At 36.4% G+C, this 24,225-nt stretch overlaps 1 protein-coding gene across 2 annotated transcripts in view; it reads right to left on the bottom strand.

The window, feature by feature from the left end:
* Positions 1-5,039: 5,039 nt before the first annotated feature.
* Positions 5,040-24,225, bottom strand: part of ACADM (acyl-CoA dehydrogenase medium chain) — a 35,551-nt gene continuing 16,365 nt past the window's right edge. For both annotated transcript variants that reach the window (XM_043876998.1, XM_043876997.1), the window contains exons 7-12: positions 23,422-23,552; positions 20,524-20,632; positions 15,897-16,037; positions 15,236-15,331; positions 7,214-7,462; positions 5,040-5,954 (exon numbers count right to left, since the gene is read on the bottom strand). In XM_043876998.1, coding sequence (XP_043732933.1) covers positions 5,883-5,954; positions 7,214-7,462; positions 15,236-15,331; positions 15,897-16,037; positions 20,524-20,632; positions 23,422-23,552 — 798 coding nt within the window. In that variant the 3' untranslated portion in view covers positions 5,040-5,882. The remainder of the gene's footprint in view (positions 5,955-7,213; positions 7,463-15,235; positions 15,332-15,896; positions 16,038-20,523; positions 20,633-23,421; positions 23,553-24,225) is intronic.

Below are 24,225 nucleotides of genomic sequence, written 5' to 3' on the forward strand. Positions count from 1 at the left end.
AGGGAGAAATATCAATAACCTCAGATATGCAGATGACCCCACCCTAATGGCAGAAAGCAAAGAGGAACTAATGAGCCTCTTGATGCAGGTGAAACAGGAGATTGAAAAAGTTGGCTTAAAACTCAACATTCAAAAAATAAAGATCATAGCATCCGGTTCCATCACTTCATGGCAAATAGATGGGGAAAAAGTGGAAACAGTGACAGACTTTATTTTGGGGGGCTCCAAAATCACTGTGGATGGTGACTGCAGCCACAAAATTAAACGATGTTTGCTCCTTGGAAGGAAAGCTATGTCAAATCTAGACAGGATATTAAAAAACAAAGACACCACTTTGCCGACAAAGGTCTGTATAGTCAGTTATAGTTTTTCTAGTAGTCGTGTATGGATGTGAGATGTGGGCCATAAAGAAGGCTGAGTACTGAAGAATTGATGCTTTGGAATTGTGGTGCTGGAGAAGACTTGAGAATCCCTTGGACAGCAAAGAGATCAAACCAGTCAATCCTAAAGGAAATCAACCCTGAATATTCATTGGGAGGACTGATACTGAAATTTAAGCTCCAATACCTTGGCCACTTGATGGGAAGAGCCAGCTCATTGGAGAAAACCCTGATGCTGGGAAAGATTGAAGGCAGGAGGAGACGGAGTCAACAGAGGATGAGATGGTTGGATGACATCATAGACTCAATGGACATGAGTCTGAAGAAACTTTGGGAGATAGTGAAGGACAGGGACTTCTGGCATGCTGCAGTCCATGGTGTTGCAAGGAGTTGGACAGGACTGAGTGACTAAACAACATCAAGGTATTGTCTCATGGATCCTCTGGGTATTTTCTGAACAGGTATATATCTGTGATTGTCTATTGGCTGGGTTAACTCTTTTACAACTCTGTAGAGTTAAAAATTAAATTGTAGAAAATGGAGAAATATGGAAATGAACCATGAATTACAACTGGTTTCTCCTGTAAAGAAAAAATGACCCTCTCTTTGTTTTTCACCCTGCAGGTTAATAACCAGTTTTACACATATTAGCAAATTCTTTTAAGCATTTCTAACTGTAGATATGTCTGTTCTTTAAGTTCTCCCTTATACAGTTTAACATCTTTTTAGTCCTCTCATTCATTAGTTAAGTGAAACCTTAAAAAAAAAACACTGTTGCCTATAGGGTTAACCTTAAATCTCCAAAGAACTTTTTATTATCTGATTACAGGGATATATTCAAATCAATGGATTTCATTCTAGAAGCCATATAAACAGTTTGTTGTTTTTTTTAAAATCCAGAGGGTTCTTGGAACAATCTCTTCTTCCTATATGCAAACTGATTACTCTGGTAGATTCCTTAAACATTCATTAAACTTTTCATAAAAATACTAGATCTTAAAAAAATATACCAGATGTTTTATAAAATTGTCTTTTCCAGGAACCATCAAGTCACAGATGTAAGCAATTAAAAATCATACTTGTAATCTGACCTGTACTCCAGGCTGTAATGGCCCTAGCCAGTCAACTTTTCTAAGTGGTGAGAAATCTAATATATAGGGTGCTAGATTTTATTCTATCTTGAGATCAAAGAAGTAGAGGAAGCTAGTCTATAGATCAAGAAAGAATGCAACATGGCAGAGAAGGTAGAACTGAGAGATAGGAAAGTACTATTTCATGGGTTCCTAAAGACTATTTTGGTTTTAGTCCCTTCCTAAAACTGACTCCATTCCAGCCTTCAGATCCATGAGGCACTTCAATATACTTACATTTGTCCATATTTTGCTTAAGTAGCTTAAATTCATTCTGGTTACTTGTGACTAAAATCTCTTAATTGATAATTATATAATTGCTTAACACTTATTATCAAAGGTACTTTAATATTTTCACTATATGGCTTTAGAATACAATTAGATGTCTAGAAGCTTTATGCAGGTGAATTTTTTAACTTAGGTAAATGCAAATTTGCATTTGGAACATACATATTACATGTAACTTGTAATTTCAATGTAATATCTGATGAGACCCAATCTCTTACCAATCTTGAGCTGTGTCATTAAAAAACAGTTTCATAGTTAAGCATGAAAAAGCCATTTAAACTTTTTGGATAAAAATATTAGATCTTTATAATTTAGTGAGGTGTAAGAGGAAATGTGTGTGGTTTTTGTCCTCAGTCTCTGGGTGAGCTTGTAACCAAAATTGGGGTGTGCCAGTTGCCACTCAAAAGCCAATAAAGGAAGGTGGGTAGAAAACAATAAATGTTGCAGAGGGTATGGAGAGAACAGACCCCTCCTATACTGTTGAGAATGTAAATTGGTACAGCCACTATGGAGAATAGTATGGAGGTTCTTTATAAAACTAAAAATAAAGCTAACCATATGACCCTGTAATCCCATTCTGGGGCACATATCCAGAGCAAACATGATCCGAAAAGATACATGCACTCCAATGTTCATTGCAGCACTGTTTACAATAGCCAACACGTGGAAGCAACCTATATGTCCATCAGCACAGGAATGGATAAGATGTGGTATATACATATACAATGGAATTTTACTCAGCCATTAAAAAGAATGAGATAATGCCATTTGCAGCAACATAGATCTACCTAGAAAATGTCATACTAAGTGAAGTAAGTCATACAGAGAAGGAAAAATATAGTGTGTGACATCCTTCTATGCGGACTCTAAAAGAAATGATACAGATGAACTTATTTTTAAAACAGACTCAGACTTCAAGAATGAACTTACAGTTGCCCAGGGGAAGGGACAGTTAGGGAGTTAGGGATGGACATGCACACAATGCTATATTTAAAGTGGATAACAAATAAAGACTTATGGTATAGCACATGGAACTCTGCTCTATGTTATGTGGCAGCCTGGATGGGAGGGGAGTTTGGGGGAGAATGGATACATGTATATATATGGCTGAGTCCCTAAACTGTTCACCTTAAACTATCATAACATTGCTAATCAACTATATCCCAATACAAAATTAAATGTGTGTTTTTTTTTTAATCACCTAAAAACAACAAGAAAAACAAAGCAAGTTTGGTGGAACGGTTGCTTTATTTTGGATGCTGGAAATGGCTGGGGGTGGGGGCGAGGATGAGGGACACACATATAAAGCCTGACTTACCACAACCTGACAATCAGGGAGCAAGAGCTTTTCTAGACAGAGGGACACATGCAGAAACAGCAGTTAGCTCTGACAGTCATCTTGAAATTGGTCATGTGGTGGTCTGACCAGGGTCATCTTGATTGCTTTAAATACAGTTAATCTTCAGTTCCAGGGTCAGTTTATTTCTATTTCCTTGAGACAAAGTCTCAGAATTGTGGCAGCTTGTCACGGCTACAGTCTGGTCATTTTGTAGTTAACTTCTTTTACCTGGTGGGGCTTTCCGACTCTATAATACAGCTCACGGGATATGGCTCAGAATACTTTCAATAGCTTTGGAGGAGGAACTAAAGGTTCTTGACTTTGCTCACTGACTAAACTGTTACTGTTTTGTCCTATTTGACTGCTTTTCTTTGCTTCTGCATCTTCTCACTTCTCTGACTAAACTTTTTCTTCGGCTGAAGTTTTCCCACAGACAACAGGCAGGCGAAGGACATGGGGAAGGAGGGGTGGCGATGGGTAGGACCATAAGGTCCTGCTTCCCTTTATGGTTTTTTCCCCAACTTTTGATCATGCCTGCTCTAAGTTCATCAATTCCTTGGAATTTCCTGAGCAACAGAAGTATATTATTCCTAATGAACTTCTTTCAAAAGATCAAAGTAGAGTTATGTTAATGAAGTGACAGCGTGGGACCCCTAAAGAGGCTCAGGATGGGGCTGATCACCAAAAAGACCAAGTAATTAGAGGGTACTGTCGTGGTCTAGACTGTCGCCCCCCGCCCCCTGCGCCCCCCCCCCCCCACCCTGCCGCCATCATATGCTGAAGCCCTAACCATTCTCATGTGACCATATTTGAAGCTTTGGACTTGAGAGAAGTAAAACGAGGTCATAAAGGTATGGTTCTAATCTAATAAAGCTGGCGTCCTTGTAAGAAGACACACCAGTGGCTGCTCTCTCCCTACGGTTGTGCAGACATGAGGCCATGTGAGAACACAATGAGAAGGTAGCAGCGTATTACACAAACCAGGATGAGAGGCCTCACCAGAAACCAACCCAGATAGTACCTTGGTCTTAGACTTCTAGCCTCCAGAACTTTGAGAAAAAAATTTTCTGTTGTTTAAGCCACCCAGTCTGTGGCATTTTGTTACAGCGACCTTAGCTGACTAATGCAGGTGGGAATTTCAGCCCCACCCGACATCTGGGGAGGAGAGCAAGGCTGAAGATTCTCCATAAAACTTGAGTGATGAGATTCAGGAGTTTCCAGATTATATGCTGAACTATGCTTCCAAGGAACACACTGAGGTACTGGAGGTGTGGTGCGTCGGGAGAAGTTATGAAACCTCCGTGTCTCTCCTTAGACCTTGCCCTTTGCATTTCCTCCTTTGTGATAAACAGGAAGTATGTTTTATCTGAGTTCTGTGAGTCATTCTTGCAAATTATCACACCTGAGGGCAGGGACATGGAATACCCAAATTTGTAACCAAAGTGGACAGAAGTGTGGGTAGCCTGGGGATCCAGGATTTATAAGTGGTGTTGGAAGTGAGATACCACTTCAGGCAGAGTGGGCCAGAGTTCTTAAACCTGTGGAGTCTGATGGTAACTATTCTGCATTATTGTCAGAATAAGATTGAACTGTGGATGCCCAGTTGGTATCGGAATTGGAAAATAAGTGACATAAGAAATATCATCTGGTATAACATATTTTAGCAGTATTCAACGTTTAGAATTACAAAGAAATAGTAAATTCATATTTGGTCCTTTCATTATTCCATATTGATATTTTCTGAGGTATCTAATAATGCAATCTAATGAAAATATGGACAGCTAACTTTATGCAGTTCAAAATCAAAACATGAATTTTTTTCCATCATAGTAAATAAATCAAGTATACACTATTAAATGAAATAATAAGACTTCTTGAAAAGAATACAAACAGATACACAAATTGAACAGATACATAACACTGAACAAATTTATTTAAGTTTATTTTTAGAATGTATGTGCAAGAAATCAGATTGTACACAATAGACCAAAGGTTAACCAGGGGCCAATAGAGTCATACTTTTTAAAACTAAGGCAAGTGAAATGTGGGCTCAGAATTATGTGGGTTCAGAATTAAAACTTTATGTAACTTCTGGTCACTGTATAAAGGGAGAATATGAACATCAAATTTTTGACTATTACTGTACAAAAGAGAAACCAAATGCTTTCCAAATTGCAGTAAAATTAATTCCTCTAATATAAGACCAGTAAGTCTTATATTAGTCACTTATATAAAGTCACTGACAAGTTATTTAAATCCTAGAATATTTTCTCAATGTAAATTTTGGAACATTCTGAATACTTTATAAACCTTCTTTTCTGTCTTTGGAAAAACACTGAAATTCCAAGAAATTTCTGTTGCTCTAATTTTCAGAGGGTAAAATAACAAACCAAATGTATTTTTCTAGGTTAATGTAATTCAGGTACAATGGAACTAAAGGAAAATGCATAACTTTAATAAAACCAAATGTGTTATAGAAAAGGCAAGTCATAAAGTTAAACAAAAGTATAAAAGTTTTGAGTTGGCCCAAAAGTTCGTTCAGGTTCTTTCATAACATTATAGAAAAACCCAAGCAAACTTTTTGGCCAGCCCAATACTATTAGAATCAGTTGTACAGGTTTAGTACAAGAGAACCTATGTTAAAAATTTCACTGGAAAAAAAACCTTAAAGCGTTTCCTCTCTCCTGCAGTTTAAAAAGTACATCATATTCTAATTACTCAACAATTATTAACATGGCGATCTGGTTAATTTTTATACTTGCCAATGTGTTCACGGGCTATAATAAGCCTTTGAATTTGTGCTGTACCTTCATAAATCTGGAAAAAAAAAAAAGTGGGTTAAATATATTTCATATGTAAGTCCTCAGTATTTTAGACAGTACTCTAAACTCCATTCCAATACTAAACTGAATCAAACCATACATACGGTCTATAATCTACAGTGATTCTGAAACCTGATGTTCTGAAAACCATGAAAATACATAATTTTCTAAAGATTAGTTAAAATTATTATAAGAACTCTACCAAAATTTTGGAGGACAGTCTTAAAAGGATATTAACTTTCAAAAAGTATTTGGGAAATCTAAAGTTTAATGTTGCTGAAATATTTAACCAACTTTTTTGAGCTGTTTTAGCTAGTTGTCACCTTCAGTCATTTTCTATTCTTACTCTTAAACCTAACTTTTATTTTTTGTTCCTAAGGAACTGAGTTGCTAATGAAAAAAGATGCTGGAAGGATTTGTTTTGTTCAGTTAAGTATTCCTAGAAGACAGCCTCTCTTCCAGTTTAAACTTCTAACTATTTGTTCAGATGTCAGAGAAAAGTAAAAAGGTAATAATTAAAGGCTCCAGGGAAGGGAGAGCATTATCAAATAAACTTGGAACTTTGGATAAGGCACAAATTATGGTCCTCAGTTTTTTCAAATCTAAATTGAAGGGCTGCACTGTCTAAATTTCTCTCTTTAACATTCTATGATTCTACCTCTGGATTTTAAATAACTAGATTTGTCAAATAATTTCCTGGGGATTGAGGGAAGTAATGGAGGAGATATTGGAGTAACTGAGGGAGAAATGGAGGAGAGAAGCATGGCTGATAAATATTTAAGATACATGTGGCATGAGCATTTATATCTTATTTACTAAATCACTACTATCTCTAAGTTTTCTTAACCATCAATTTAATTAAGAAGCCATTCTCCTCATGTTTTTTTACCTCCTAAATATGACCTCAAGAGTTGTCAGGTAAGATTCAAAATAAAATAATTTAATTAGTTTAAGTGATATGCAAACTTTAAGGAGAGCAAAGAGTGGGTTACAATTAGCTAGGATGTTAAGAATTAAAGAAGGGTTATTCAGATAAATCTACATGTCTACACTATTAGCTTTGTTAGCTTGCTCACTCAAGGCATATACTTAAAAGTAACATTCTTCTTTGTGTTAATTAGTTCTAAAAATTTAGGCTCACAGCCACTTATTATGATGATTTATTATTACCTGTGACACAAAATCTTTAATCTACCATATGATTTATGAATATTATGTTCCTTAAAAATCAACCATAATCATTTTTAACATTACCTGATAGATCTTGGCATCCCTCATTAATTTTTCTACAGGATATTCGGTATTAAATCCATTGCCTCCAAAAATCTGAACAGCATCAGAAGCTAGCTGATTTGCGATATCTCCAGCATATGCCTTTGCAATAGAGGCATAATAGGTATTTCGGTGACCAGAATCAACTTCCCAAGCTGCTCTCTGGTAACTCATTCTAGCTAGTTCAACTTTCATTGCCATTTCAGCCAGCAAAAATGATATTCCTTGGTGCTAGAATTAAACAGAAAAAAAGTTTAAGGATATTTATTAATTTAAAATTATTTCCCCTGAAACTTTAACTTTAAAAACTAATTTCAGACTTTTAAAAAGTTAAAATCTGCATCCTCCAGTGGTAACATATTACAAAACCATAGTATAATTAACATTGGTAAAATATCATCAGCTAAACTATATACTTTATTCAAATTTGGCCAAGTTTTCCACCAATGTCCTATCTCTGTTGTAAGATCTCATCCAGGATTCTAACTGTATTTAATTGTTATTTCTTCCTAGTCTTCCCAAAGCTGTTAGGATTCCTCAGTCTCTCCTTCTCTTTCATGACCATTGTGCACTTATGAATAATACTGATTGGTTACATTTTGTAGAATGTCCCATAGTTTGGGTTTGCATGATGTTTTCTCAGGATTGGAATGAGGTTTTACATTTTTTATAAAAATACCACAAAAATTACATGGATCCTTCTGAGCAGCTCCCGGGATTTTTATTTATTTATTTTTTCCATTTATTTTTATTAGTTGGGGGCTAATTACAATATTGTAGTGGTTTTTGCCATACATTGACATGAATCAGCCATGGATTTACATGTGTTCCCCATCCTGAACCCCCCTCCCACCTCCCTCCCCATCCCATCCCTCTGGGTCTTCCCAGTGCACCAGCCCTGAGCACTTGTCTCATGCATCCAACCTAGACTGGCGATCTGTTTCACACATGATGATATACATGTTTCAATGCTGTTTTCTCAGATCATCCCACCCTTGCCTTCTCCCAGAATCCAAAAGTCTGTTCTATATATCTGTATCTCTTTTTCTGTCTTGCATATAGGGTTATTGTTACCATCTTTCTAAATTCCATATAATATGCGTTAGTATACTGTATTGGTGTTTATCTTTCTGGCTTACTTCACTCTGTATAATGGGCTCCAGTTTTATCCATCTCATTAGAACTGGTTCAAATGTATTCTTTTTAATGGCTGAGTAATATTCCATTGTGTATATGTACCACAGCTTTCTTATCCATTCATCTGCTGTACAGTGCTGTGATGAACATTGGAGTACAAGTGTCTCTTTCAGATCTGGTTTCCTCGGTGTGTATGTCCAGGAGTGGGATTGCTGGGTCATATGGCAGTTCTATTTCCAGTTTTTTAAGGAATCTCCACACTCTTCTCCATAGCGGCTGTACTAGTTTGCATTCCCACCAACAGTGTAAGAGGGTTTCCTTTTCTCCACACCCTCTCCAGCATTTATTGCTTGTAGACTTTTGGATAGTAGCCATTCTGACTGGCATGTAATGGTACCTCATTGAGGTTTTGATTTGCATTTCTCTGATAATGAGTGATGTTGAGCATCTTTTCATGTGTTTGTTAAGCCATCTGTATATCTTCTTTGGAGAAATGTCTGTTTAGATCTTTGGCCCATTTTTTGATTCAGTCATTTATTTTTCTGGAATTGAGCTGCAGGAGTTGTTTGTATATTTGAGATTAATCTGTTGTCTGTTTCTTCATTTGCTATTATTTTCTCCCATTCTGAAGGCTGTCTTTTCACCTTGCTTATAGTTTCCTTTGTTGTGCAAAAGCTTTTAAGTTGAATTAGGTCCCAATTGTTTATTTTTGCTTTTATTTCCAATATTCTAGGAGGTGGGTCATAGAGGATCTTGCTGTGATTTATGTCGGAGAGTGTTTTGCCTATGTTCTCCTCTAGGAGTTTTATAGTTTCTGGTCTTACATTTAGATCTTTAATCCATTTTGAGTTTATTTTTGTGTATGGTGTTAGAAAGTGTTCTAGTTTCACTCTTTTACAAGTGGTTGACCAGTTTTCTCAGCACCACTTGTTAAAGAGATTGTCTTTTTTTGTGCTCGCTTCGGATTTTTAAAAGAAAATTGCCATCAGTTCAGTTCAGCTCAGTCGCTCAGTCATGTCCGACTCTTTGCCACCCCATGAATCACAGCACGCCAGGCCTCCGTGTCCATCACCAACTCCTGGATATTACTCAAACTCATGTTCATCGAGTCTGTGATGCCATCCAGCCATCTCATACTCTGTCGTCCCCTTGTCCTCCTGCCCCCAAATCCCTCCCAGCATCAGGGTCTTTTCCAATGAGTCAACTCTTCGCATGAGGTGGCCAAAGTATTGGGAGTTTCAGCTTCAGCACCAGTCCTTCCAATGAACACCCAGGACTGATCTCCTTTAGGATGGACTGGTTGGATCCCCTAGCAGTTCAAGGGACTCTCAAGAGTCTTCTCCAACACTACAGTTCAAAAGCATTAATTCTTTAGTGCTCAGCTTTCTTCACAGTCCAACACTCACATCCATACATGACTACTGGAAAAACCATAGCCTTGACTAGATGGACCTTTGCTGGCAAAGTAATGTCTCTGCTTTTTAATATGCTGTCTAGGTTGGTCATAACTTTCCTTCCAAGGAGTAAGCATCTCTTAATTTCACAGCTGCAATCACCATCTGCAGTGATTTTGGAGCCCCCCAAAAATAAAGTCAGCCACTGTTTCCCCATCTATTTCCCATGAAGTGATGGAACTAGATGCCATGATCTTAGTTTTCTGAATGTTGAGCTTTAAGCCAACTTTTTCACTCTTCTCTTTCACATTCATCAAGAGGCTTATTAGTTCCTCTTCACTTTCTGCCATAAGGGTGGTGTCATCTGCATATCTGAGGTTATTGATATTTTTCCTGGCAATCTTGATTCCAGCTTCTGCTTCTTCCAGTCCAGTGTTTCTCATGATGTACTGTGCATATAAGTTAAATAAGTTGGGTGACAATATACAGCCTTGACATACTCCTTTTCCTATCTTGAACCAGTCTGTTGTTCCATGTCCAGTTCTAACTGTTGCTTCCTGACCTGCATACAGGTTTCTCAAGGGGCAGGTCAGGTGGTCTGGTATTCCCAAATAATGTGGCACTGTTATCAGGTGCTGATGGGCAAATGACAAGGACAAATAAAAGATGTTTTTTATCCTCTAGAGGTTCATAATCAAACAGGGAAAGTGTTAGTCACTCAGCTGTGTCCAGCTCTTTGTGACCTCATGGACTGTAGCCCACCAGGCTCATCTTTCCATGGCATACTCCAGGCAAGAATACTGGAATGGTATGCCATGTCCTTCTCCAGAGAATGTCACCAACCCAGGGATCAAACATAGGTCTCTTACATTGCAGGCAGTTTCTTTAGCATCTGAGCCACCAGGGAAGCCTAATCAACTAGGAGACTTAGACAAATATTTTCAATGGGAGACAGTAAGTCATCTGTGAGTTATATGGCCAAGATATATTATAGAATGGAACTATGTCCACCATACCTTGATATGTGAAAGTTTCAAATATGAAGTATGCTTACAACTTTGGAAAAATATATTCTTGACCCCAAAAGAGCAGAGTACACATTCTATTTAAAGAGTTAATGAAACATTCTACATGATAGATAACATGTCAGACCACAAAAAAAGTCTCAATAAGGGTAACAAGGTTGAAATCATGTCAAATGTCTTTTCTGACCATAGTGGTAGAAACTATAAATCAAAAACAGAAACAATCCTGCAAAAAACACAAAAAATGTGGAATGTAAACAACATTCTATTTAAAAAAAAAAAAAATGGATCTCTTAAGAAATCAAAGAGGAAACTAAAAAAAATACCTGGAGACAAATGAAAACAGAAACATAATATTCCAAAATCTATGGGGCATAACAAAGGCAGTTCTAAGATGGAAGTTTATAGCAATTCAGGCCTTCCTCAAGGATTAAATCAATTAATGCATGCAATACTATTTGTTGAGAAGTTCACAGTGAAAAATATAAGTGCTAGAAGTATAAAGGTTTCCAAATAGAACTTTACTTCTTGGGCGGAGCTTACATGCTAGTGAGGCAGTAAAGAAAGACAGTAGACAAAAGCATACATGATACAATGTTGGACAGTGCTAAGAGCTATGAAGAAAAAAAAGTGAGATCTTCCCAGGTGGCACTAAGCGGTAAAGAATCAGCCTGCCAATGTGGCAGACACAAGCAATACAGGTTCGATCCCTGGGTTGGAAAGATCCCCTGGAGAAGGAAATGGCAACCCACTCCAGTATTCTTGCCTGGAAAATCCCATGGACAGAGGAGCCTGGCAGGCTACAGTCCATGGCATCACAAAGAGTCAGACATGACTGAGCACACACACATCAGTCACAGTCATCATTATATCAAGTGTTTCAGGTGTTCTTTTACACAGGGTAATCAAGGGTACATTCTTTAATGAAATGAATGAGGAAGTGGATATCTGCCAGGAGAAGTAAACATAAAAAGAACAACAAAAGGTCAGTGTGGATGACAGAACATCAGTGCAAGTACTCTGGATTTCGATCTGAGTGTGATGAGAAGATAATGAAAGAATTTTGAGCATAAGGTGGTTAAAAAAGGAGACATAAGTATATTTCTTTCTAAGTATATCTTATTTCAGTCTCAAGTCCCAAACAGTATTTCTCCTCGTCCATTTTCCCACCAAGAAATGGAAATCATGGGGAAAAGATATTGCCTACTAGCAATAATAATCAATACAAATGACAGTAACTCACAAGGGATTCTTTCATATCATCCCAAACTACTCCAACTTTAACCTGGATGGAGGATTTTGACTAGACAAAGGAATAGGCAGTTATTGCCTACTATTGAGAGATTTTATCATCCAGTAATTTGTTATCAGTGTTCCTAGTTTTACTTACTGATAAGAAAAAGTACCATCCTCTGTTTTTGTCAGTTTTCTTTACCCACACCAAATTAAGCACTATGAGGATAGTGACACAGTGTTCTCTTGAAGAAAGAAGTAGTAATAACAACAATGATAAACATGGGAGTGAACAGGAGAGCTATGATTAGAATACTATACTCAATAATGTCCCTTAAAACTAAAAAAAAGAAAAAATCTTAAATCAGCTGCTTAATATCTCCTTTGTTTAGCTTAGAAAAGTAGTATGCAAAAAGACAGACTTACTATACTTAACTGTAAGAGCCATGAGGCAAAAATATCATTCTGCAGATAGTAAAAATACAAAAAAGAATCTTTAGAGTCTGTAAGAAAAGGAACATAAAAGATTCCATTTTGAGTTGAAAATAGCCAGAAGAATATCAGACAGTTGGTGAGAAGGACCTGAAAATGATGTTATCTGTTTATGATTAAACTAAACTAACATTTAATAATAAGCATACATTTCACTAATCTGTATACATATAGCTCTGGTGACATAAATGAGCTAATATAGACTCTCTTTCTGTCCACAAACACAAAGAAATGCTTGATTTAAAAACAAAAGGGGGCTTCCCTCATGTCTCAGTGGTAAAGATTCTGCCTGCTAATGCAGGAGACATAGGTTTAATCCCTGGTCCAGGTAGATCCCTCATGCCATGGAACAACTAACCAAGTGTGCCACAAATATTGGGCCTGTGCTCTCGAGCCCAAGAGCTGCAACTATTGAGCCCAGGTGCCAACTGTTGAAACCTCTGCCACGCAACAAGAGAAGTCACTCCAATGAGAAGCCTGCTTACCACAACTGAGAGAGTGGACCCTGCTCACTGCAACGAGAGAAAAGCTCACAAGTAGAGCAACAAAGACACAACACAGCCAATAAATAAAGTTATTTAAAAAATAAAAGCAAAATAAAACAACTCAAAGGAAAGAAACAAATCTCCAAGGGCCTCCAAAAATTTAATCCTGATTGAGAAGCAATGACATGGGGAAGGAAAAAAATCAGACTGAGATCTGAGTCTAACGTGATAGGAGTTGGAGTTTTAATGAACAGAGAACAGGAGATAAATGTGAGAATGAAAAAGATGAGGGGCTGAAATTGAGATTCTCTGCCTATAAGAACTCTTTCCAAAGGAAGAACTAAAAGTCTTAGCTCATCAAGGCAAGAAGACCACAAAGAAGCTTATTTCTTGCCCAAGACTCTGTCTGGGAGATTTAAAAAAGGAATCTCTTTTAAGCATGTAATCAATGTATACAGCTGTGGTATAGGATTTTACAAGTGGAGAAATTCATGTGGGAAAAACAGCTCTAAGAATACTGAAACCTCTGGGCTACCTGATAAAAGTACAAAAACATACAAAAACTGGTCTCTTGGATACTTCCACAATGCATTGAAGGAAACTAATGAATGCTGCTGCAGATAAGCTTATGAGCAAAAATTAAGACAGGAAATAATTGGTCATAACAGAGAGATCAGATGCAGTAGACCAAAAAAACAGCCACCCTAAGATGCTGGGAGGGATTGGGGGCAGGAGGAGAAGGGGACGGCAGACCATGGGATGCTGATGGCATCACCGACTCAATGGGCATGAGTTTGAGTAAACTCTGGGAGTTGGTGATGGACAAGGAGGCCTGGCGTGCTGCGATTCATGGGGTGGCAAAGAGTCGGACACGACTGAGCGACTGAACTGAACTGAACTGAAGAACTTGAAATAACAGAAAAAAATCAGAAAGTGACCATAACTGAAGCTTTATATAATTAAAAAGATAAAAAAAGAGAAAGAGAAGCTATGTTGAAAAACCAGGCCACCATAAAAGAAAGGGTAGAAATGAAAAAGAACCAAACATAAATTCTATAAATGAAAAAAGTCATTAAATGGATTGAAGAGGAGATTAGACATAGGGTTAAAAAAAAAAAACTGAAAAGCAAATCTGAGAAAGTTATTTAGATTATAGCAAAAATAAATTACATAATTGAGGTTGAGATACAGAAGTGTACTAATCCAAGTTTCATCTATAGAACACAAATTGTTACTGCACTGGTTCATGATACACAAAGTGAGAGTAAGCATTTGTAACAATTTGATAGTGTGACTTTCTTATATTTTAAAAAAATAATGGTCCACAGTTGACTGAAAATTAAAACCTATCTTCCACCAGACAGTTGAGAACCACTGACACACAGGGATAGAAATAGGGAGCGTCCCTTGTGCAACCAATAGTTACAGAAGGAGTTACAGAAGAGAATACAGACAATGGGGAAGCATAAATGTTTGAAAAGATAATATTAAAAAGTTCTTGAGAATTGCCTGGCAATCCAGTTGTTAAGACTCTTGAGTTTTCACTGCCCCAAGGGCCCAGGTTCAATCCCTGGTTGGGGAATTAAGATCCCACAATACATGCTGTGTAGCCAAAAAACAACACTAACAAATAGTACTAAAATTATTTGATTATTTGATAAGCAAGAAGACATGAGAAGTAACATGGATTAACAGCATGAAATGGAACCCTGGATCTCTGATTTCTAAATTGTATGTCCTTGGACAAATTATTTATTCTAAACTGCAGCTTCCTGGTCTTTAATGGAAATTGTAGTACAAACAAAAAAGAGTGTACAGATAATACAGGCAGTTAAATATTAGCTGTTCTTTTTCTTCTTAATTAACATAAATCCCAAAGCAGACAACAGATATTAATAGTAGCAGCGTCTAAAGAAAATCTACTCTTGGGACTTACCTGGTGGTCCAGAGGCTAAGACTCCACATTCCCAATGCAAGGGGCTGGAGTTCAATCCTTGGTCAGATAATTAGATCCTACATGCTGCAACTAAGACCTGGTGCAGCCAAATAAATTTTTATATATACATATACATATATGCAAAGGTATTCTTAAAACCCACCCTGACACTTCCACTTCACATTATCTTCTTGCTACCAAAGCAGAAATAAACTATTTTTTATTTAAAAGATAGTTTTCAAATATTAAGTGAAAATGAATGGTTTTACATTTGAACAAAACAACTATAGTATTAAAATTACCTCTACAAGCAGCTTTCCAAAAGTTTTTCTCTCCAGGGCATACTTGGTAGCTTCATCCAAAGCTCTCTGTGCTAGTCCCACAGCACCAGCTGCTACCTAGCAATACATTTTACAAAGCGGAAGTTCATGTTGTCTTTAAAACACACACATAATGGCTACTTGCTTAAAATCTAAGTTAAAGTTTGTACAAAGAGAAGCCGACCTATACCTTAAGGCAATAAAGGGTGGGGGAAATGACAAGCATTTAAATTTATATTTTATATGAATTAAAGGTTAATGGAAGGCATTTTTTAAGGCACAGGATCATAGCCTAGAGATAAATCATTCTTTCTGTTTAACAGGGGAAAGCTTCTCACGGGAAATATTCTTAATGAATGAGGCAAGAGGAATGAGTACACATTAGCAGGAATGATTAAATTAAGTGTGAAATGCTTTTTTGTAAATCTAACAACTACAGTAATTTTGCTTTTATTAAAATAATTTCTGTAATAGCAAGAATGTTGAAGAATTCTAAAAAAAAAAAAAAAAACCAAAATCCCTCCATCTTTAATAAAAGCAGATATTTAAAAAGAAATACAGACCAAGCAAACAATGTTAAAACCAAATTATTCAATATAATAAATGAAATCTCCTATAAAGGTTATTAAGTCATCTTACTTACTGGTGGTCTGGTTTTATCAAATGCTCCCATTGCAATTTTGAAACCAGCTCCCTCACCAATTAAAACATTTTCCTTAGGCACTCTCACATCTTCAAAGACAATTCCTCTTGTATCTGAACATCGCTGGCCCATATTTAATTCCTAATAAGGAAAACAATACATAGTATGAAACATACTTTGAGCTAGCATAAATTCTTGCTTTAAGCACTGTTAAAGACTTTAAGATTTTCTGCAATTGCCTTATATGGAGGTGGACAAACTATGGCCTGCAAGGCCTATTTTCTAAATATAGCTTTACAGAACTACAGTCACACCTATTCATTTACATATTCTCTATGGCTACTTTCTTGCTACAAAGGGAGAACTGAGTATTTGTGACAGAGACCATGTGGCCCTCAAAATCTAAAATACTTAAGTATGCTACATCTTTAAAAAAAAAAAGTTTGTGAAACCCTCATCTAAAACAACGTTTCACAAACTCTGAAACTGTTGGCTACAAATTGTCACTTACCTGTCAATGACAAATGGCACTTGCTGAGAGCATCTGCCAGTGACTGAACAACAAGGGCAGTCGCCATTTGCCTTTGCAGAGATTGAACCCTGAGCTGCTGCAGCTGCTGACCTCCAACACCTCCTGAGGGAGTTCAGGGTGGAATGAGGCACTCTGTGCTCCAGGGTGTCTGGCAGAACAGGTCTTTAGATCTGTGCTGTGTGCTAAGTCATTCAGTCATGTCCGACTCTTTGCAACCCTATGGACTGGACTGTAGCTGGCCAGGCTCCTCTGCCAATGGGGATTCTCCAGGCAAGAATACTGAAGTGGGTAGCCTATCCCCTCGCCAGGGGATCTTCCCGACCCAGGAATTGAACCCGGGTCTCCTGCATTGCAGGTGGATTCTTTACCAGCTGAGCTACCAGGGAAGCCCTGGTAAAGACCTACCAGTTCATTAGATAGTTGGATATTTTCAGGAACTGATTTCATGATCCCACAGACTCTCCTGGGAAACTTAACTCCTATTAAGCCACTCCTCCCTCCCATTTCCCTCTGGTGGCTCAGACATTAAAGAATCTGCCCACAGTACAGGAGACCTGGGTTTAATCCCTGAGTCAAGATCTCCTGGAGAAGGGAATGGCTAGAAAATCACTAAATCCCTTCATGTTGACATTAGCTTCTTGGGACTAGCAGAAAACCTTCTGTAAAGTAAGCACTGGATTGCATTGAACTCCCCCTTCACCAAAATCTTCTATATTAACGTTCCCTGACTGCCTCTTTGGAGCAGTCTCTCAGAACTATCTGAGGTGCTGTCTCATGGGCTGCAGTCCTCATTTTGCCCCAAATAAAACTTAACTCACAACTCTCAAGTTGTTCGTCTTTTTTAGCCAACAAAACCAACAGTAGTCTCAAGTCTACATGTACATATTACCCACAAAGACAGATTTCATTGTATGTTTGAAGACTATCTTTTTACCACAAATGTCAGTAAAACCATTTAATATAATTTGCTTTGGAACATTTAATTTTAGTTTAATAGAGCTAGCAATGTACTGGGTAAAAGTTGAACTTCTATTAACATTTATCTCCACCTCTGAGAATTAGGTGTTCTGGCATAGAATTTACGTATAGAAAAATTTAACTCTTCTAACACATACATTTCTAATAGTTTAGACAGATGTATATATGTTAACTATTACCACAATGAAGATATTTCAGCATGCCTAAAAGTTCCCTCGTACTCTCTTAGTCAATTCCCTTACTCTACTCCCAATCCCAAGAAATCACAAATCTGATTTTGTCCATACGTTTTTCCTTTTCCAGAATGTCATATAAATGGAATAAGGTCATCCTTCTGTATCTGACTTTTCACTTAGCAGAGTGCTTTTAAGATTCATCCATGTTGCTGCTGATCAGTATTTCAGAGTAGCATTCCCCTATATGGATGTACCATATATCCTTTATCTACTCACCAGCTGATGGACATCCCCCACTGTCCTGCCACTCCCAAGTTTTCAGCAATTATAAATGAAGCTGCTATAAACATAGGTCCTTGTTTTTATTTCTCTTGGATAAATATTTAGGAGTGTGAGTATGTGGTAAGTGCATGTTTAACTTGATAAGAAATTGCCAGGGACATGAAAAGATACTTATCATCACTAATTATTAGAGAAATGGCAATGTAAACTACAATGGGTACCTCACACTGGTCAGAACGGCCATCATTAAAAAGTCTACAAATAAACTGACACAGCCACTATGGAAAATGGTATGGAGATTCCTTAAAAAACTAGGAATAAAACCACCATATGACCCAGCAATCCCACTCCTAGGCATATACTCTCAGAAAACTAAAACTGAAAAAGAATACACATGTATTCCATTGTTCATTTTCTGCACTATTCACAATAGCTAGAACATGGAAGCAACCTAGATGTCCATCAACAGATGAATGGATAAAGAAGTTGTGGTACATATACACAATGGAATATTACTCAGCCATAATAAGGAACACATTTGAGTCAGTTCTAATGAGGTGGATGAACCTACAGCTCATTATACAGAGTGAAATAAGTCAGAAAGAGAAAGATAAATACTGTATACTAATGCATATATACGGAATCTAGAAAAGTGGTACTGAAGAATCAGCAGTGGAGAAACAGACAAAGAAAACAGACTTATGGACATGAGGAAAGGTGAGGAGAGGGTGAGATGTATGCAGAGAGTGACAAGGAAACTTACATTACCATATGAAAAATAGACAGCCAAGGGGCATTTGCTGTATGTCTCAGGAAACTCAAACAAGGGCTCTGTATCTACCTAGAGGGGTGGGATGGGGAGGGAGATGGGTGGTTCAAAAGGGAGGGGATATATGTATACCTATGGCTGATTCATGTTGAGGTTTGACAGAAAACAACAAAATTCGGTAAAGCAATTATCCTTCAATTAAAAAATAAATAAATAAAAGTCTACAAATAATGTGGGAGAGGGTGTGGAGAAAAGGAACCCTCCTACACTGTTGATGGGAATATAAATTGGTGCTACCACTACGGAAAGCAGTATGAAAGCAAAAATGTTAGTCATTCAGTTGTGTCCAACTCTTTGCAACCCATAGCCCACCAGGCTCCTCTGTCCATGGAATTCTCCAGGCAAGAATACTGGAGTGGATAGCCATTCCCTTCTCCAGGGGCTCTTCCAGACCCAGGGATTGAACCTGGGTCTCCTGCATTGCAGGCAGATTCTTTACCATCTAAGCCACCAGGGAAGCCTAGAAAACAGTATGGAGGTTCTTCAAAAAAAAACAAAAATAGGGTTACCATATAATCCAACAATTCCACTCTTGGACAAAACTATAATTTGAAAAGATACATGTACCCCTATGTTACTAGTGGCACTATATACAATAGGTGAGACATGAACCCAACCTAAAGAAGATGTGGTATATATACACAATTGAATATTCCTCAGCCATAAAAAGAATGAAATAATGCCATTTGCAGTAACTTAGATGGTCTTAGAGATTATCATACTAAGTGAAGTAAGTTAGAAAAAGAAAGGCAAATACAATACGATATCACCTATATATGGAATCTTGGAATAGGAAATAGCAACTCAATCCAGTATTCTTGCCTGGAAAATCTTATGGACAAAGGAGCTTGGCAGGCTATATAGTCCATGGGGGTCACAAGAGTTGGATGTGACTGAGCACATATGTGCAATCTAAAATACATGACAAATGAACATATCTACAAGACAGACACAGACTCCCAGACACAAAGAACAGACTTGTGGTTACCAAGGTGGGTGGTGAGAAAGGGAAAGATTGAGAGTTTGGGATTAGCAGATGTAAACTAATATATACAGAATGGATAAACAACAAGGCCCTACTATATAGCACAGGGAACTGTATTCAATATCCTGTGATAAGCCATAATGGAAAAGAATATGAAAAATATATATATATAACTGAATCACCCTTCTGTACAGCAGAAATTAACCCAACATTATAAATCAACTATACTTCAATGATATATATATATATATGTGTATATATATATATATATGTATATATATATATATGAAAAAAGAAATTGCCAAGATAGTTATATCCCCTCAATGTTTTGTTTTAAAAATTTCAAACCAACAGAAGAATTGCAAGAGGAGTAAAATGAATACCTACATACCTTTGCCTAGATTCACCAATTTTGGCATATCTGCTTTATTTCTGTGTTTTGTATGTATGTATAACTATTAGCTATAGCATTATTTGTTGAATTATTTGAGAGGAAGTTGTAGATACCATGACCCTTTTTAAGAAAAAAATATAATATGGTTTTTAATAAGCAGCATGAGAAGCAGGAGCAATGGGAATATAGGCAAACTGTAAACATACAGAATTGTATATGCATACAAATTGTATACAATTTGGCCACTCTTTCAAATGACTTGAAATGACTATTCTCAACTTAAAAATCTTCAGGAAGGATTATTTTACCCGATAACATCAAATGCAGCTTTATTTCTATTGCAACTTAATGCAAACAAAATGTTTTCAATAAAGGAAACTGAAATTAGTAATTTTTAAATTTATAGTTAAAAAAATATTGGAGGCATTAGTCACTATAAGTACACATTTACCTTTCTTCCAATCTGTACTCCTGGGGTGTCTGCTTCCACAATAAAGCCAGTAAAGGCTTTACTAGCAGGAGCCTTAGGATCCGGATCAGAACGAGCCAATAAAAAATACCTAATAAACATGATGATAAAGATAATGGTATCAGCAGATAACAACATACAACATGTGATGACTCCCATCTCAGTTAATCCTGCCAACAATCACAATTATTATTATTGCCATTTTATAGAAGAAATGAAGCATCAGAAAGATTTAAAAGCTTGCCCAGGTCATAATCTTATGATGTGGCAGAGCTAGTATTTCAACCCACATCTACTTCTCATCTATTAATAATATGGAATTTAACTTTTTATTGTTGTTTAACAAGTAAAAATGCCTCATATCAAGATAACATAAAGTATGTATGTGTTGGAACTGTCACTTTTTCTATCCCAAAACTAGTTTAAGGGACAAGCTATTTAGAAAAGTAGGGCAAATGGGGCTACCTATGAAGAGCAATGAGATAGAGACCCCCATGGTCTGACTACTGTCCTCTTTATGCAGCAAAATCAGAGTTTCTGTTATAGTTGAATTATTATGAATATCTGCTACATTTTCTCTTCAGAAGAATCTTTCCCAGAAAGATTTAAAAATGCAACATGAGGAGAAAAGGCAAAAACATCCAAATATCCATGTAACCCATGTTCTAAATAGCCTGGAATAGGAGAATTTTTTAAAAATTCCTTAAACAAGAAATTTATTTTCTGTGCTTAAAACTAATAAACTATCACTCATTCTACAGTTTTACTTAATAGTTTAAAAAAAATAATAAAAACTCTTTTCCAGTCTCATATTTTACCTAATTTGTCTTATTACATGATGCATTGTACTTAGTGAATTCTTACAGTTGTGAAAGTTTCTAATTGCACTGGATTTCTCTCAACTTGTTACACTGTAATCATTTCTTCATTTTTTTATTACTTGATATTATGATAACTTAAAGATAATGATATATAGCAATCCATAATGTTGGACACTCATAAAGTGATGGACATATTTAAAATAGACAGTAAATTCACTCTCGGGAATAATGCTTTTCTTGCCAAAAAATAATGCTGAAAGAGCACACATATATATATATATATAGAATCAGAATTTTTGCAGACAAGGAAAGACAGTCCATTTTTAGTTCATTATTCCAATCAGCAGAGAGTCCTTCCTCTATAAGCTTCTATTTATATACTTGTAATGATGAGTAAATACATTTTTCCTATGACAACTTACATATTGGATAGAACCACTATCGAAATGCTTATCCTTATGCTGAGCTATACTCTACATTTGTCTCACTTTCACCCATTTATTCTAAACTGGCTTTCTGAAGCAAATGTATGAACCTAGTCTTCTTTGTATGAGACATTATTTCAAAAATTTTTTAAATTCTTCCAACACAAATCTAATTCCTTTATTCTTTACAGGACATGTTTTCCACCTTCACCCTAATGAAGAACACTTACTTGCTTCTGAATTTATTTCATTTTGTCAATGCCTGTCTTATAGTGCCAAAGAATCAGAAGATAGTCTCCAAGAAAATGTTGGGGTCACAGAGACTGTAGAACTGTGTGATGACCCCAAAACTGAGGCTAAAAGTGTTTCTAAACCCAAAGGAAAGAAAGTCAAAGATACTAAAAAGTCTGTCAGAGTACCTGCTGAACCACAGACAGTGAGGGATGTGCTTATCAGCTGTACAACCTGCTATAGTCAATTTCCATCCCGGAACAAACTTTTTGATCATCTAAAGGCCACCGGTCATGCAAGAGCACCTTCATCCTCAACATCTTTGAACAGTGTAACAAATAGTCGAAACAGAAAAGAGAAACGTAAAAACAGATAGAAATTCTGCCAATGCTTTTTTCTTTCAGTTGTCTCTAGATTTTGAAACCAAAAACTGAACTGAAATCATCTAAAGAGTTAAAATTTCAGTGATCTGCAATTTATTGCATTGTGGAAAATTATTTTTTATCTTGTAAAAACATTTTTTTTGTTTAATATATATTTTTTAAACATGTCATTAGTGACTGAATTCTACTTTTGCCATCTGAAATTGACTTGCATGTCCCCAAACAGGTAAATATTGTAAAGTATGCATTCTTGACTTTTGTTGGCTCATGTGGACAGAAATGTACAGGGAGAATTAAATTATTTTAACACACACACACACAAAAAAAAGTGTTTCCTCGAACTGCTGCCATTTTTTCCTGCTTGTTTAACGCTATACTTCAGCAAGAAACTACATTCACTTCTTAAAGGCAGATACATTGGACGGTTGATTCCTATTGACCCTTTCTTCATATATTTTTTCACAAATAGTGCCATCAAATATGTTTTCCTTCAACATTTTATATTTATACAAGTGATTTTATGACACTTTGTTGAACTTCATGTCACTATTTTTAACTTACATATTTGGGCCTTTTAGATTTTATTAAAGTAATACTCTGTACATTCTAAAAGATAATGCTTATCATTCAGGATTAGAGAGATGTGCTGCACCAGTGACTTTCCTTTTTCCAGGAGTCTTAGGGGAATGGTTCCAAGGAGGTTCCGGTGCAGAGTATGGAGAGTAGGTGTAGTGAGCCAAGTAGATGGAGCTCTAGATTTCCTAATTAGATTCAACCAGAGCAGGTGTTCTTGTTTAATTTTATTTTACAAATTAAACTTCTGAGACAATTTGAAGAAACAGCTCAAGACTTAGAACTTTTAAAAATTACTGAATTATTTATATCTTTTATGGACCATCCAGTTCCATGAATAAAATTTATCTTAATTGTGGTGGTTTAATAACAAAGGAAAGGAGAGGGGGAGATTCTGAATATGAGGTAATGAAGAAACAATGTACAGAGATGTTTTAAACAACATACCAATTAGCTTTTCCTCCATTGGTTATCCACATCTTCTGACCATTAATAATATACTCATCTCCTTTCTTTTCTGCTTTGGTTTTTATACCAGCTACATCAGAGCCGGCTACAGGTTCTGTTACACAATAGGCCTTGAATATATGGAAAAAAGGAAATAAATAAATGTTAATTATTAAATTATGAACATTTAGAACCAGAAAGGTATCTTACTTTTTATATCAATAATTTTAAATATTTTAAAATATGTAAAAATAAAATGTTCTTACAGAATCAAACTGTTTAAATGTAAAAACATTTAATATGCAATTTAAAACTAGATGTAGGATTATTGTTGTTCAGTTGCTAAGTCATATCTAACTCCTTGGGACTCCATGAACTGCAGCACACTAGGCTTCCCTGTCCTTCACTATGAAGGATACCAATAAACTATGTCAAAAATTAAAATGTTAGGTATCTTCAACCAAGTTAAATTCAATTTCACATGAACTCATTCATTCAAACATGTACTGAGCAGTATCTACTATTTACCAGATTATAAAGGAGGAGATGAAAATATCTTGTCTTCAAAATTTTTACAATTTAACAGTGGAGATGAATACTATAGAATACTGCACTGTAATTACATATCTAAGTATTATAGTCATACATAAAGGGCTTAAAAAACTATCTTTAGTTTTAGGGTGCCCAGAAAGCTTCCAGATGTGATGCTTAAATTAAGTCTCAAAAAATGAAAAGGAATACTTAGAGGATAATCAGATTCTACAACATGTATACTCTGTGCATGTAAAGGAATGGTAGAAAATT

Source organism: Cervus elaphus, chromosome 20 (genome assembly GCF_910594005.1).
Source record: "Cervus elaphus chromosome 20, mCerEla1.1, whole genome shotgun sequence".
NCBI lineage: Eukaryota > Metazoa > Chordata > Mammalia > Artiodactyla > Cervidae > Cervus > Cervus elaphus.